Consider the following 15,163-nt stretch of genomic DNA (forward strand, 5'->3'; position numbering starts at 1 on the left):
CCTGCTAGCACATGTATCTTTCTAGTGGCCTTTCCTTCCCCTCAGCTATTTCTTATTCATTTCGCTACCTCCATCGAAAACAACTTTGTGCCCAATTAGGAGACAGCAATGGGACTGTATAGCTGTTTGCATGCATGTGGGCAATGAAGAACATAAGTTTGTAAGCTTTATTTCAGTTCTTATTTTGGTACCTATCTTCTGCACAATGTTGTGAGTAATTGCCCTTACTCATCTCATTGTTTGGTTTTCATTCAGGGTTCTCTTACACATTAGAAAATTGTTATGTCAGCCATAAATTTATTTATTGCCCATTTTTTCCTTTCTAAATCAGTGCAAAAGTATGCCAATAGAAATCATATGCAAATGATTCTTGAACTAATGGAAAAATGTATGAAATGCTACATGATTGTGAGGCACTAATCATAATTATTACCATTCATGTGCTACAACTGTTGTTTCTTGTTACACTGATGGAAGTACTACAAAGTATGTTATGCATGTAAAAGAGGCAAAAGAACAAATTCCTCTAACATTCAGCAATTCAGTGAATGGTAGTTGGAGCAAAATTATTGAAGTCCGCCAGTGTGTTAGTTGTATAGAGAGCGCTGGTGACCATAACAGTTTTTGGCATTAATTGAAAATATATACTCACTGTTTGATAGCCCGTTCTTAAAGATTTGTCTTATAGGTACAATTCTTGGCATTTGGAGTCATCTTTTATGTCTGAAATGACCAGCAGAAGCTTCTAAACAATTCTGATGGCATTGAACTATACATCAAACTATGGCTATAAGTGTTTGGCATTACTGTAGTGCATGATGCAACAATTTTTTTATGGAGATCATTGATTGTAGCTTGTTTTGTTGACACACAATGTACTTGATGGTGCCACAGCTAAAAGTCCATAGATGTTAAATCTGGAGAGCAAGATGGGTACCCTGTAAGTCCTCTTTGATCTGCCTAGACACATCCTGTCATCTTGATGATGGTAAGGTCGGACTTCACCTTGTTGCTTTTAAGACATTTCACCTTCATGCAGTGTTTGAATGTCAAGCAAAACCCTTGTCTGAGGCAATTTTGACCTGTTATAGTATCCCCAGAGAAGAAGGGACCAATTAAACCACATGATAACAGACTACATCCTACCTAGTTCAAATGAACATGAGAATTTTCAGGAGCCCAGTAAACACAATCGACGTGGTTTCACTGTATTACTTAGGTTCAATATTGGCTTGTCAGGCTAAACAAATTTCCCAGAAAATTTGTCACCCTTATCTACCATGTGATCAAACTATTCATAGTATTCAGTTATTTGATCCAAGTAATTTTTCATCATAGGTAGCATTCTTGGAATTTACATGTTCCACCTTGCACCCTTATGGAAGTTTCTTTCTCTTGAGTGACTCATCCTGCTTTCGCACACTCCTTGATTTACTAATTTTTGCTGTGAATGGATGAAATGTTGCAATACTGTGGCTTTGGACACTGGATGTGTAACTTTTTGTGACTGGCTGGATCTTGCCTTCTTCACATGTGTAAAAGTTCCATCAGCTTTGAACTTATCATAAATACAGGTAATTTTGAAATATGTTGGTGGCCATATTTTAAACCCTTATCGCCACTGTACATAGTGAATGTTCTGATACTTGCAGTATCACTTCAATACAACCATAAATTCCACAAATGACAACCTTATCCCAGCCATTGTTGCTAGATGATTGTTTTCTACTTTATTGTACTGTTGAGGTGAAGGCCATGCCTAGTATTGAGAGAATCAATAGGAACCACACCAATTTGTGATGTGAAGAATAAAGATGTATACTGTTAAGAACATTTGTTTTATTTTAGAGGCTTTAAGAGTTCTCAATAAAAAAATATGGAGGCATTACTTTTCAGCAAACCCTCTTAATTCTTACTTGAATAAAGGATTACAGGATGTAATATTAAAATTTTTAAGTTCCTTGATCAGTGTCCTCTTTTTCAACTCCATTTTTGTGCTTAAGTTACAGCAAAAGTAAGCTGAGCTGAAAGTTATAGAGTTTACTAGCTCATCTAATTAGCCTGGACTGCTATGACTGTCTTTATTGCCAATTATTGTTCATCACACTATAGCAAAGAGAGTGTAAACTGTTGCAATTTTTATGCATTGTCTAAAAATAAAGGAAACTGCTGTAATGGCCTAAAGACAATAAAATCTTTATTATTATTATGTGTAAATATTTTAGTCTTGATTAATTATTATTTTGCTTTTTACTGCTTTCTCTTGTTTTGTGGGCACCTGTGGTATAATAACTTGCCCCTGAATGTAATTAATAGCCTCGCATTACTAATGCTTTCTTTGTTTTACCTATAATTTTGTATATTTTGCAGAAAAGTTCTACACCATTTCATGTATTCTTTTTGTCATTTCCTTTCTGTTGTAGTCATTTTAATCAAATCTTGGCACAATGTTTAAACATTTTCTGAATTTCTTTCCATAAAGTGTAATTTCTGTAGTGGCATTCTGCCTGTGTTTACAGAAATGTTGCATTTATAAACATTACTTCCTCATGGATTGGAAAAATTCCATTGCTTGTTAGTATGGGATATATAGAGCGAGAGGCAGGGAATCAGTCATGTCAAACAAGTGGCATTGTGCAGTCCTGCTGCAGCTCAAAAATGGTAAGAAGATGCCAAATAAGCTGTCCAAGGTGGTGGGTTGTTTTAAGAGCAAAAGTTATTTCTTATTGCTTTAATATTAAAAATGGATTGTGGCATCAAACTGAACAGTGAACTAGAGAAATGCTTTTCACCACAGGTCATAAAACATTTCATATGCAGTGATTTCGTAAACTTTTAACCACATAAAAAACATCTGACCTTAACAATCATTGTACATTATGACCTTAACAATTTATTCATATTTTAGAAGGCACAGCCACTAAACATCAGTTGTTAAACGTAAAATGTTTGATTTAGTTTAAAATTGTGGAGGGCCTCCATTACATTTCTTCTCAGAAATCATTAAATACATCTAATATTTTCTCATGGCTTGAATGAATGAAATCATTACTTTGTGAGCTTTCATCACTTAAATTGTTGCAAGAAAGCTGTATGTTCAGTAAGGGGACACTAAGTGCCTGACTGCTCAAGTTAAGATTGTGGATTCTGAGTTCTGGAATATGATGGCAGTCTGAGACAGGTGTACATCATATTGAAAAATGCCTACCGAACTCTGATCAGTGTAGGTGTATCCTATGGATATTTGCTTGAACATTAAGTTGTTAGATTTTTAACTGCAGACGAGGCTCAAGAAATTTGTGATAATGGCCATCATTGGCCTGGAACCAAGGCTATAGTTAGAAGAGAAAATATTTACTTATCAGCAATACTGAAATAAAGAAATGCTCTTATAGTTTTCATACTTTTTATATTTAATTTCAAGCTTTCTGTGTTATTCTCTTTTTAATTATTATTTTTATTCGCTTCGCTGATGATAGATTCAATTTTCAGTCACTGTGAGTCTTAATGGGAAGTACAACAATGATCTTCACGTATGAAATGACCAGCAAATTCATTAATAGGATCTTTTTTTTCTTTCTTTCTTTTTCTCAAACATATTTCTAATGAGGTTTGTCTCTTTCCTTCCATTTGAACCCAAAATGATCACTGTAAATAGGAAAATGTGATTCGTTGAAAACTCACATTTAGTACATACCCACAGTGTCAACTGCACTTTTGGCCATCCTATAAGGTTTTCTATGACCATAATTGCTTACAGCTTTTGTGATTTGTTGTTCATCTTGTCTGCAGCTTTTGTGTTTTATATTTAACTTTGCATGTTAATGTTCCTGTGGGCATTATTTAATATTTAAAAATTTACATGTATCAAAAATAAAGGGGTCAAAACAATATCCAGCTTGATCTACAGATATAAAATAGTATATAATTAATTACAAATGCAGTGAAGTATCAATTTCTAGAGAGAGAAGAAACTGAGCACCTCACTTATGTGTGTGTTTATATTTTATGCCATGCCCATACGGACAAATAAAAACTGTAACCAGTCACTTTTTTGAATAATTATGTTTTTTCCATGAACTAGTTTTCAAACCTTTTCAGGTTCACCTTCAGATGGTTTCTGGAAGTTACATAATTATTTCTAGCATAGTGCTGGGTGCTGGCTTGCGACAGTATGGGTGGCTTTTTTCATTAGTGTCCATCTGTCTGCCTCCATTTTGATGTCCAGTTGTTATATCACTACACACACTTTCACACAAACTATATTAATATACACTTGGACAGCAAGACTTTCCCAGCATCCAGCATGTGCTTTACAACAATAATTTTATGTTTCTCTCTTCATTTATGTTCTCTTCTTTAATGCCAAATCATTTTCTTTTTTTAAAAAATATTGTTCTCTTCTGGCTTTATATAAAAATAGTTAAACTTACTAGCTGTCCCATTTACCTTCAGTATTTTTTTTCAGCAACAATAATTATATGTCATTTGAGAAATTGGTACACAAATACACATATGGGTATTAGCTTCCAGGAGCACAGTATTTCTGAAAGTGACCTTGTTGCCACCATCATGTGTGTTGATGACTTAATTGGCAATGTGTGAACATAGAACTTTCATCTACACACTCTGTCCCACTCCTGTAGTGGATCCATAACAATTCCCTCTGCAGTTCATAGTTTGGAGCAGGTTTGGTTCTTTGTCAGGGTTCATGTCCAGTGCCAGATGAGCAGTGTGCCTGTACACTGTCACTTTTTTTTATTTATCTCTTATTCCGGTGATCCATGTTGTGACACTATCACAGGATATGGAACGTGTCAATTTTACAAACTTTTTGGTCAGAATTTATGGTAATACATAAAATAAAACAAAAACAGTAAACAGTAACTTAGGTCCCACTACAAAAAAATACATTTTAGATATAGATAGAGATTACGAAACAAAAAACAGTAAACAGTAACTTAGGTCCCACTACAAAAATACATTTTAGAGAGAGATAAAGATTACAAAATAATACGTGTTACAGAGAAATAAATATTGCAAAATATATGTTTACAATAAAAATATTTGGTATTACAAATACAAATTGGGGCATACATTTTCAATTTACAATACAAGAGATGTTAAACACTGTAGTTCAGGAACTCTTCTAATGTATAAAATTATCCTTGCAATAGGAGCTGCCTTAAGGTTTTTTTAAACAGGAGATCATCATCTACCAAACACTTAATTCTTGAAGGGAGGGCATTAAAAATCTTACAACCACTGAAGTGGACTCCTTTCTGCACCATACTTAGATTTGGCTGCTCATAGTGGATATCATGTTTCCTTCTAGTATTGTGACTGTGATATGCACTATTCAGCTTAAAGATGGATTTTTCTTTCCTTATGAAGCACATCAATGAGAATATATATTGCGCAGTGGATGTAGGTATTTCAAGCTTCTTAAAAAGATTCCTGCATGTGGCTCTAGGATGGACTCCACACATGATCCTTATGGCTCTTTTTAGTACACACAGTACTTTTTTAGCCAGTGGCTGATTTCCCCAAAATATAATTGCAAATGCCACAATTGCATGAAAGTAACCATAATATGCTGACTTCATGGTTTCCATATTTCTATAAGAAGAAACAATGCGCAATGCGTATTAACATCAACTGTAGCATATACAGGAGACCAATCCACAAGCCCTAATTGCTGATTAAAGGTTTCAGTGGTGTGTCTGTTTATAATTCTAAATGTTTTCCAAATGAAATTTTCTTTTCTTTGGACATTCATTTGGTTTAGAGTGAGGAATTGCCCTTCATGATCAGAGAGACCATTTATAATATTTGGTTAAATTATTGCAAATATCCTTATCTACAAATACATTATCTATTAAAGTGCTTGAGCTGGCAGTTACTCTAGTTGGAGTGTCCACCACTGGTACTAAAGTGAACAGTACATTAAATGTTCAAAATCTGTCCTCTTTCTATTTTCTGTTAAAAGGTCCACATTGAAGTCACCCATAATAATGATAGATTTAGTTTTCCTACATAGGTGGGCCAGAAGTGATTCAGTTTGTCTTAGAAATACATTTAGATTTCCAGCAGGTGCCCTGTAAACAGCCAGAACAATAACAGTTGCACTGTCTGCTGTTAACTCAATGCCACACACCTCAAAATGTTGTTCATCACAGTATTTGCTTAAATCTAGCGATTTATACACTATATTATTTTTTATAAATATTGCAACACCACCTTTTTCCATAACAGATCTACAGTAATGAGTAGATAAACTAAAGTTCTCAATCTGTATCACGTGGATCCCACTCATAACGTGATGTTCTGAGAAATCACATAATCACTTTTGTAAGTGTGTATTACTGTGTGAAAGATAGTGTAAAAAGAAATCAGTTAGGCGGAGCAATGATCAGGAGAATTTCAGATAGATGTAGAAATGACATGATGAATACAGACATAATTATTTATTGGAGAGGCAGAAGAGAAGAAAAATATATTTTCTGGAACCTACTGTTCTCCAGTCTATGAATTATTATGATAAGGATAATTATTATAATGAATTTACTGTTTGAAGTTTTTGTTAAAATTTATTTCAAACCTAGCTTTCACGTTAGTCATAAAGTGATATTAGGAGACAATTTAGAATTATCTTATTTGTTGAGGTATTAATCAATAACTGTATTTTGCAACTGATGTGTCTCAGATGGATGTTTCAAGTTTTACAAACATGTTCCAGAATTCAAAACATTCAGAAGTGTGTCTTTGTGGGGTATTTACACATTTACATTATTTTCTTGAAATGAAATCACCACAAGAATCAAAATAGTAAAGCCTACTGAATAAATAAAACAAATATGCAAAATTGTTTAGACATTGTGCCTTCTATTAATGAACTTTCAAACCTAAAAGAAGGAAGGCAATAATTCAGCTGCAGATGAATGAGTGGTAGTGATAGCATCTGCTTCCCCATCTCCTTCCTCCTAATACTATTTTCTATTGCCTCCTTGCCACTCTCCAACCTGCTGTCATTGATGTCTCTCCCAAACACCCCTCCCTTAGCGCAATCTCTCACAATCAGATAACGTTTCAGCAGCTGTAGAGGCGGTAAGTGTAGGTTCAAATAGTTCCCTATTGATATAACTTAATTGAATGAACACAACTTTAATATACGCTGTCTGATACAAAGTAATCGGACACCTCCTTTGTAATGAAGTATTTTACAGTAGATGTTATGAAAGGTGGACCTGCTACTATAAAAGGACTTTGGGAATATTGTGTTGTCAGTAGAGAAGCGGTAACAGCAGAAAGGATAGGTAAGGAGTGCTCAATGATTTCGAATGTGGACTAATTATTGGATGTCACCTGAGTAACACATCCGCAAAAAAAATTTCAGCTCTTCTAAAGCTGAGCAAGTTGACTGTTGGTGATGTGTGTAATGTGGAAATGTGAAGGAACAACAACATCTAAACCAATAGTAGGCAAACGACATGTGCTGACAGAGAGCAACTGTCAAGCATTGCAGAGAGTGGTTGTGAAGTCACATGAAATCAGAAGATGGGACCACTTGTGAGTTCCAAAGTGCTACCACTAAAACAGCTAGCACAATTACTGTGCATAGGGAGTTAGGGAAAGGATGCAATAGACACGAAGCTCCTCATAAGCTACACATTTCTGCAGTCAGTGCTAAGTAAAACTTGAGGTGATATAAAAAACAACACCACTGGACACTGGATGACTGGAAATGAGTGATTTGGACTGATGAACCACACTGTAACCGGTGAAAATTGGTGTGGAATGATTTGGATTTGGTGAATGCATGAAGAACACCTGCTTTCACATGTAGTGCCAGTAGTGATGGAGAAGGCAATGTTATGGCATCGAGATTTTTCCCTTGTTTATGGCATGGTCCCTTTATTGTGCTTAATAAATTGCAAAATCCAGAGGACATGAACACACATTGTGTACTGGGTATGGTAGAGGAACAATTTGGAGATGATGACTATTTGTATCACCACGACAGTCCACCATGTCATTAAGCAGCATCTATGAGGCAGTGATTTGAGGACAGTAACATTCCTGAAATAGACTTCTCTGCCCAGAGTCCTACCCACACCCAATGGAATTCCTCTGGGATGAGTTAGAATGTTGGCTTTGCTCTGGACCTCAGCATACATCACTATCTTTTCTGGTTTCATGTCTTGAAAAATGGGCTGCCATTCTTCCAAGTCAGACACCTCACTGCAAATGCCCCTGGCAGACTTCAGTCTGTTATAAAGGCGAAGGGTGGATACACCCCATGTTAATGACCACTAATAGGTGTCTGGATACTTTTGATCAGATAGTGTATAATACATTAAACCACAGTTACATAAAATAAGGGAAAGGCAACCACTTACCCATAGAGGATTAATGCATGGTACACAGAAACACATAATAGAAAACAATCTTGCTGCTCCAGCGAATGTGATCGTTTGAGTTTCTTTGTGGTTTTGTGTGTGTGTGTGTGTGTGTGTGTGTGTGTGAGTGTGTGTGTTTTCCTATTAGAAAAATTCTTATGGAACTAAAATGTTCAAAAAAGTGGTGCTTATTGATTAAAAGTTTAGTGGCTCATATTACAGTCAACAGAAATTGCTGCACAAAGCTTAGTGGCTCATATTACATTCAACAGAAATTGCTGCACATCTTTCCTTACACAAGCAAATATTTATTTTATTTTATTTTCTGCCAACATAGGTTCAACCTTTCACCTCTTCATACATCCCTTTAATTTATGTTTACCTACAACATTGCCTTTATCCTCCATTCTGTAACTCTATGACGTTCCCATTGTCATTTGCTTTGGTCTGTATTACAGTACTAGTCAGCCTGATAATGTACTGTTGATTGTGTAATCAAGAGTGTGTGTATGCTTCTTCTTTTCCAAGCCTTACCATGAAATAGGTCATTGCCTTATTCACATACATTCTCTCTTCAGAATGGCTGGCCAGTGCTTATCTCTAGGATGCTAAATTCTAAGTACTGGCAATAGACACTTACAAAAGCAAGAAACCTATAACAGCCCTCAGAACTGTTAGTACCTTCCTAAGGGAGGACAAAGATAGAGATTTGGGAAGCATAGGAAGGAGGGCCATGTAACACATAATCCCAGTTTTAGAGGGATCTCATTGTTGTTAGAATGAGGAAAGACAAAGGTGGAGGACGAGACATCAGGATGAGTAGGAGGTCAAAGGCAGTGCATTGTTATGCACTGTGCCTGCTGCAGTCAACACATTGATACAATGGCAGAATGAGAGGTAAAGAGGGGGTAGGGGTTAGAGATATGAGAATTTCATTGAATAGTGCAACTGAAAAATAGGAGGAAAGTGGAGAAGGAGATGGGGAAAAACTGAAAAGAAAGAGGTAAGGAAACACGAAGATAAAAAAGTAAACTATTTAGTAAATGAGTAAAGAAATATTACTGAAAAAATTTTAAAGGAAAAAAGAGGGAATATCTTAATGGAAGCTAAGTCCAGGAAAGTGGTGACATACAAGAACAAGTTGGATAGCGACTTCCAATTCTCAGGGTTCAAGGAAACTGGTAGTGTGGAGAAGGATGCAAATGCTTAGTGTTCTGTAGCAGGCTCTTAGGTCCCTTGAATCAGGCTGTACGGCATGTTCAGCACCTGTGTAGCCCCAAGGCAGACAGTTCTTCTGTATTCATTCATGCCACTTAGGCAATTTAGTTCATTCATATATAGAAAACTATACAGTGAGCAAAATGCTTTGTTGTTGCCTTTGATGATTTAGAATTTATCTGTGGTAGGTGATAGTGGGTGGGTTTATGGGGAAAATTTTACAATGGGAACAATTGCAGGGGGAGGACTAATGATCTGGAAATGTCATTTGATTAATAGTTTTAAAAATATGTATGGAGGACACATTGGACACACCAAAACATAACAATGACTTGGGTATGTGAAGAAATATTTGTACATGATGGGTACCCTTTTTTATGATAATGTTAGTGAACCACATTCATCACGCTGAGAATAGTATTAAAGTTGCTGCAAAAGAGTTCAGCCTGTTTGGTTCATGTGGGTGAAAATCAAATTGATACCAAAATTTGTCAAGAAAAGTCACAGAAGTTGCAGCATTTAGAGATGTGTTGCAGACCACAAATGAAGATGTGAGATTTTATAGATCTTGAATAAATGGTACTCTTCTCCGCATTTATCAAATTTATTTGAATATGTTATTTGCTGTCGGTGATTTTACATATCAGTTTTTGTAAATATTTATAATGTTTTGTAAATTCATGTTCCAGCCAAATGTTACTGTGCAACAGTGTGAAACAAACAACCCAAACCATAGGCATCCAGAATGTGATCCAGTATGTATTCTGAATATTTAACATACTGAATTCATTGCAGTTCCTAGTTTTTGGTGCAAAATATTACTTACATTTTGTTTCTTTTCACAGGAGGCTATTGGTCTATCATGTAGGATATTTAATGTCACCCCTGGAAATTATTGTATAAGAGTAAGTTACATATTATTTTTCATGTAAATATTATTTCATCTATTACTAACTTTTATGATATTATTTTCGTGTACTAACTCATTCCATGCCATGAGGATTTGGTCTTCAATTTGGTCTAATGGTACTAGATGTGTAAAATAAAAATAAGAGTATCCTGTTTGGGTTATCTATCTCCAATAACCACTGCAGCATTGGTCATCTAAGGCACATTGTGTGAATAAAATTGCAATACCATATAAGAGTATCACTTTTCATTTAGCATTTTTTGAATATTTTCAAGCATAACTTTGACATAGCTTTTCCACAAAAGAAAGTTATTTCCAAGAGCACAGATAGATTCAGAAACTGGATTACATCAGGCATCAGAGTATCTTGTAAAAGGAAGCGGGAACTTTTTCTGCAGTCAAAAACTAACAGCAGTCCAGAATTTATTAATTATTTCAAACAATACAAGCTAGTTTTGAAACGCATCATAAAGGAGGCAAAAATTAAGGAAAATGACAAATATATTATGAAGTCATCCAATAAAACTAAGTCCATGTGGAAAGCTGTGCAGGATCTTACTGGGAAGAAGACAACTCACAAAAATATTGTGATATCACATGATGGCAAGAGTGTCACTGACCCTAGGGAAGTTGCAAATAGTTTCAATTCTTACTATGCAACTGTTGCTGGGAAATTAGTGAAGGAAAATTTGGAAATCCACCTAATACGACATGGAAAGAACTTTCATCTATTGAAATAAATAATATATCCATGTTCCTCAGTCCAGTAAGCCCAACAGAGCTCCTAAATACCATTAATTCACTGAAGAGTAAGTACTCAACTGGTATTGATGATATTCCAGATTATATTATAAAAATAACAGCAAGACAAATACTTTCACCTTTATTGGACATATGCAATTCATCCTTATCATGTGGTGTCTTCCCTCAGCAACTGAAAATGGCAAAAGTAATACCCCTATATAAAAAAGGTGATCATCAATGTATGGGTAACTATAGGCCTGTGTCTCTATTGTCAGGGTTTTCGAAAATTATTGAAAAAGTGTTCCTTTCAAAACTAATTACATTCTTAGACAAGAATAATATTATTTCTGGATGTCAACATGGCTTCAGACCACAGAGATCAATTGAAACTGCCACTTTCAATCTGATAAACCATGTCGTAAATGCAGTGGACAACCACAGAAATATCTCAGGTTTATTCTTGGACCTAACAAAAGCTTTTGATGTGATTGATCATTCTATACTCCTGAGGAAGCTCGAATGGTGTGGTGTAAGAGGTGTGCCAAATCAGTGGATCAAATCATATTTGGAATATCGTTCTCAGGTAACTGCAATTAAGTACACAGAAGGAAATGAACTCCAGGTACACGTTTCAGAACCATGTGGACTAACTCATGGTGTTCCACAGGGCTCCATTTTAGGTCCCTTTCTTTTTTTGGTCTACATTAATGATTTCCCATCACCCGTTAGGGATTCTGAACCAGTGCTGTTTGCAGATGACACCAGTCTATTGATGGAAGGGAATAATGAAGAAAATCTTACTGCATCTGCAAAAGATATTACAAAAGGAGTGTCTGAATGGTTTACCAGAAACAGGCTAATAGTTAATCCCCAAAAAACTGTACTAATGAATTTCCACACTGATCAAAATAAAAATCTGGCACAACCTGTAATATGTATAGATAACCAAAACATTAGTTCTGTCAATGAAACTAAATTTCTTGGGATTCATATCCAGGAAAATCTTAAATGGAACACTCATATCACAGCCCTAAATTCAAAACTAGCAAAAATGAGCTATGTGGTAAGAATTCTCTGCAACAGTACTAGTGCAGAAACAGTTAGGGCTGTATACTTTGCTCGTGTACATTCAAAACTGAAGTACGGTATCATTTTCTGGGGAAATGTACATCAGGCCATAACAGTTTTCAGGAAACAAAAGGCAATTATAAGAATAATGAAACAAGTGAGCAGCAGAAAATCATGCAAACCTTTCTTTAAAGATCTAAAGATCCTACCCCTTCCCTGCATTTATATACTGGAAATAGTCACGCATGTCAAAAAAAGCATACTGAGAAAAGAAAACCTTTTTCCTCAAAACAAAAGTGTCCATGATTACAGTACCAGGTCAGACAGTGACATACATGTCAATCATTGTAACACCACATTATGCCAAAAAGGTGTATATCATGCAGGAACAAAACTTTACAACAGATTACCAAGACATATAAAATCTCTTACTGAACTACAAAGCTTTAAAAAGTCTGTGACATCCTACCTTCTGAAAAACTGCTACTATTCAGTCTCACAGTATCTTATGCAAGAAAAAATGTAATTTGTATCTTTAATTGTAGAAATAAGTTATAAATATACAGTATTTCAAAAATTTGTAATTATTAACTGTATAGATCCAATTTGTCATAAAAATTTATAAAATTTATGTTTGATATTTGAAAATCCAATAGACAAAAAATGTTTTCTGTTCAATATCCTGTGTACAATATATGTACTTAAAAAGAGATTTATATGGACAAATAAATAAATAAATATTTCATGAGTAACTAGCCATTGTCATGGTCCTTATTTTGCTTTCCTGATAACAGTTTTATTTTACTATAATAATAACATGCGAGGTTAAAAAATATCTTTTTATACCAAGTGGCATAATTTCTCCTTCTTCTTATTATTATTTCCTTTAACTATTTATGTGGAGCATAGGGCTGCAACGAAGGATCGCCATTTTGTTCTGTCTTCTGCTAGTATCTTCATTTCTTCCCATCCTATTCCTTGCTGATGGCCTTCTGCTTCAACTGACCGTCTCCATGTCGTTTTGGGCCTGCCTCGTCCCCGTCGTCCTTGCGGGATCCAGTCATGTGCTTCTCTCACAATATGTTCATTTGGTCTTCTGAGAGTATGTCCTAACCATCTCCACTTCTTGCTTCTGATTTGCAGCTCAATTTGCTTCTGGTTTGTTCTTTCCCAAAGAGTTTCGTTATAGATGACATTTGGCCACAGCATCCCCAGGATGTTCCTCAGGCATCTGTTGTTGAATCTCTGCAGCTTATGGATTAGCTGTTTTGTCGCTTTCCATGTTTCACATCCATAAAGGAGCACAGATTTTACATTACTTTAACATATCCGCAATTTGGTCCTCAGTGATATTTCCTTCATCCTCCGGATAGAGCTTAATTTCCTCTGTTGCACCACCATCTGCTGTAATCATGCTTCCAAGGTAGCAAAATTTATCAACCTTTTCAATTATCTGGCTCCCAAGCTTAAGCTCTGCAGTGCTGTTATCATTTGCCCACATGTCTTTAGTTTTTTGGGCATTAATTTTCAAGTCAACTTCCTTCACTGCAGATTTCAGATTTTCTAGCTTCTCTTTCATGTCATTGAGGCTGTGGGATAGAAGGCAAAGGTCATCTGCAAAATCTAGGTCTTCTAGATGTGCCCCATTTTATCCCTCTCATTTTATCTATTGCTTCCACAATTACAAGATTAAGTACTATGTTAAAAAATATTGGTGAGAGCATGCAGCCTTGCTTAACTCCTGTTTTCACTGCTTTTGGATCTGAAAGCAGACCTTGATGTTGAATGTGGCATGTGTAGTTTTCATACATGCACTTGACAAGAGCTATTATTTTCTTGGGGATTCCAAAAGTTTGCAGTGAACTCCAAATTTTTGCTCTAGTTATACTGTCAAATGCCTTTTCAGAGTCTACAGAGAGTCTAATTTCTTAGGTATACAAAATTGCTTTGTGATGTAACTTTTTCTTTGCGATACCATCAGTGCTATTATTCACACAATTATGAAAGTGCTTTTCTCAGACAAAAATATTTCTGTTGTATGTGTTCAAATATAAATGGAATACAGTGACCATTATATCATTCACACTCATGGTGATAACATTCACTTAATATGACACAGAAAAGCCACATTGAAATACAAACAGTGGAGTAAATAAATGATAACAACTTGCCCTGCATATCGGACACATTTGGAAATCAATAACCAATAAGAGCTTGTACTATACTAAACAGACTGTATAAAATTTTAAAATTTGCTATCAAATAAGCATATTCTTCTCTGAGAAATTGTCTTATACAACTGTTGTTATACCATAATTTCAGTGTCTGTGTTTGGTAACATGATAATTCATTTATTTAGGCTGAGGTTCTGAATGATGATCGATGTGACAGCAGTTCAGTGTGGACACAAAAGAGCCACAGCTGTGTCTGGATCTACAATCTAGGTAATTATTTTAATTTCTGTGAATATAGTACAAACATGTTATCACATTCCATTTTGTACCTTCCAGCATCCAGAGACATTTCTGCAGCTAAAGAAACCATGTGTTTTGTTGCATGAAACCAACATTTTTGCATCTAATTTATCTCTTATTGATAAACCTCATGATTACTTGTCCTTTCATATGTCAGTGTTCGAATATAGTTAAATTGAATGTCTTAATCATCTTTAATATCACCTAATAGCTCTCATGAGGCAACACACTTGCTCACTTGATGATGCAATCATTACTACCTTGAGACTATTTTAACCACGATGTCTTTTGCTTTTTCCAATGTCTTGAACTCTACCTAATATTTATTTTCGGCAACTTGTCAAGCCCCC

The 15,163-nt window shown here is 35.4% G+C and overlaps 1 protein-coding gene across 3 annotated transcripts in view; it reads left to right on the plus strand.

Annotated features, from left to right (window-relative positions):
* LOC126416653 (uncharacterized) overlaps positions 1-15,163 on the plus strand; it is a 132,910-nt gene that overhangs the window by 86,925 nt on the left and 30,822 nt on the right. For 2 of the 3 annotated variants that reach the window (XM_050084449.1, XM_050084450.1), the window contains exons 6-9: positions 2,520-2,661; positions 10,307-10,372; positions 10,463-10,522; positions 14,699-14,783. In XM_050084449.1, the coding sequence (XP_049940406.1) occupies positions 2,520-2,661; positions 10,307-10,372; positions 10,463-10,522; positions 14,699-14,783 (353 nt within the window). The remainder of the gene's footprint in view (positions 1-2,519; positions 2,662-10,306; positions 10,373-10,462; positions 10,523-14,698; positions 14,784-15,163) is intronic. The other variant, XM_050084451.1, reaches the window with a different exon arrangement.

The sequence above is a fragment of the Schistocerca serialis genome, chromosome 8, assembly GCF_023864345.2.
Source record: "Schistocerca serialis cubense isolate TAMUIC-IGC-003099 chromosome 8, iqSchSeri2.2, whole genome shotgun sequence".
Taxonomy (NCBI): Eukaryota; Metazoa; Arthropoda; class Insecta; order Orthoptera; family Acrididae; genus Schistocerca; species Schistocerca serialis.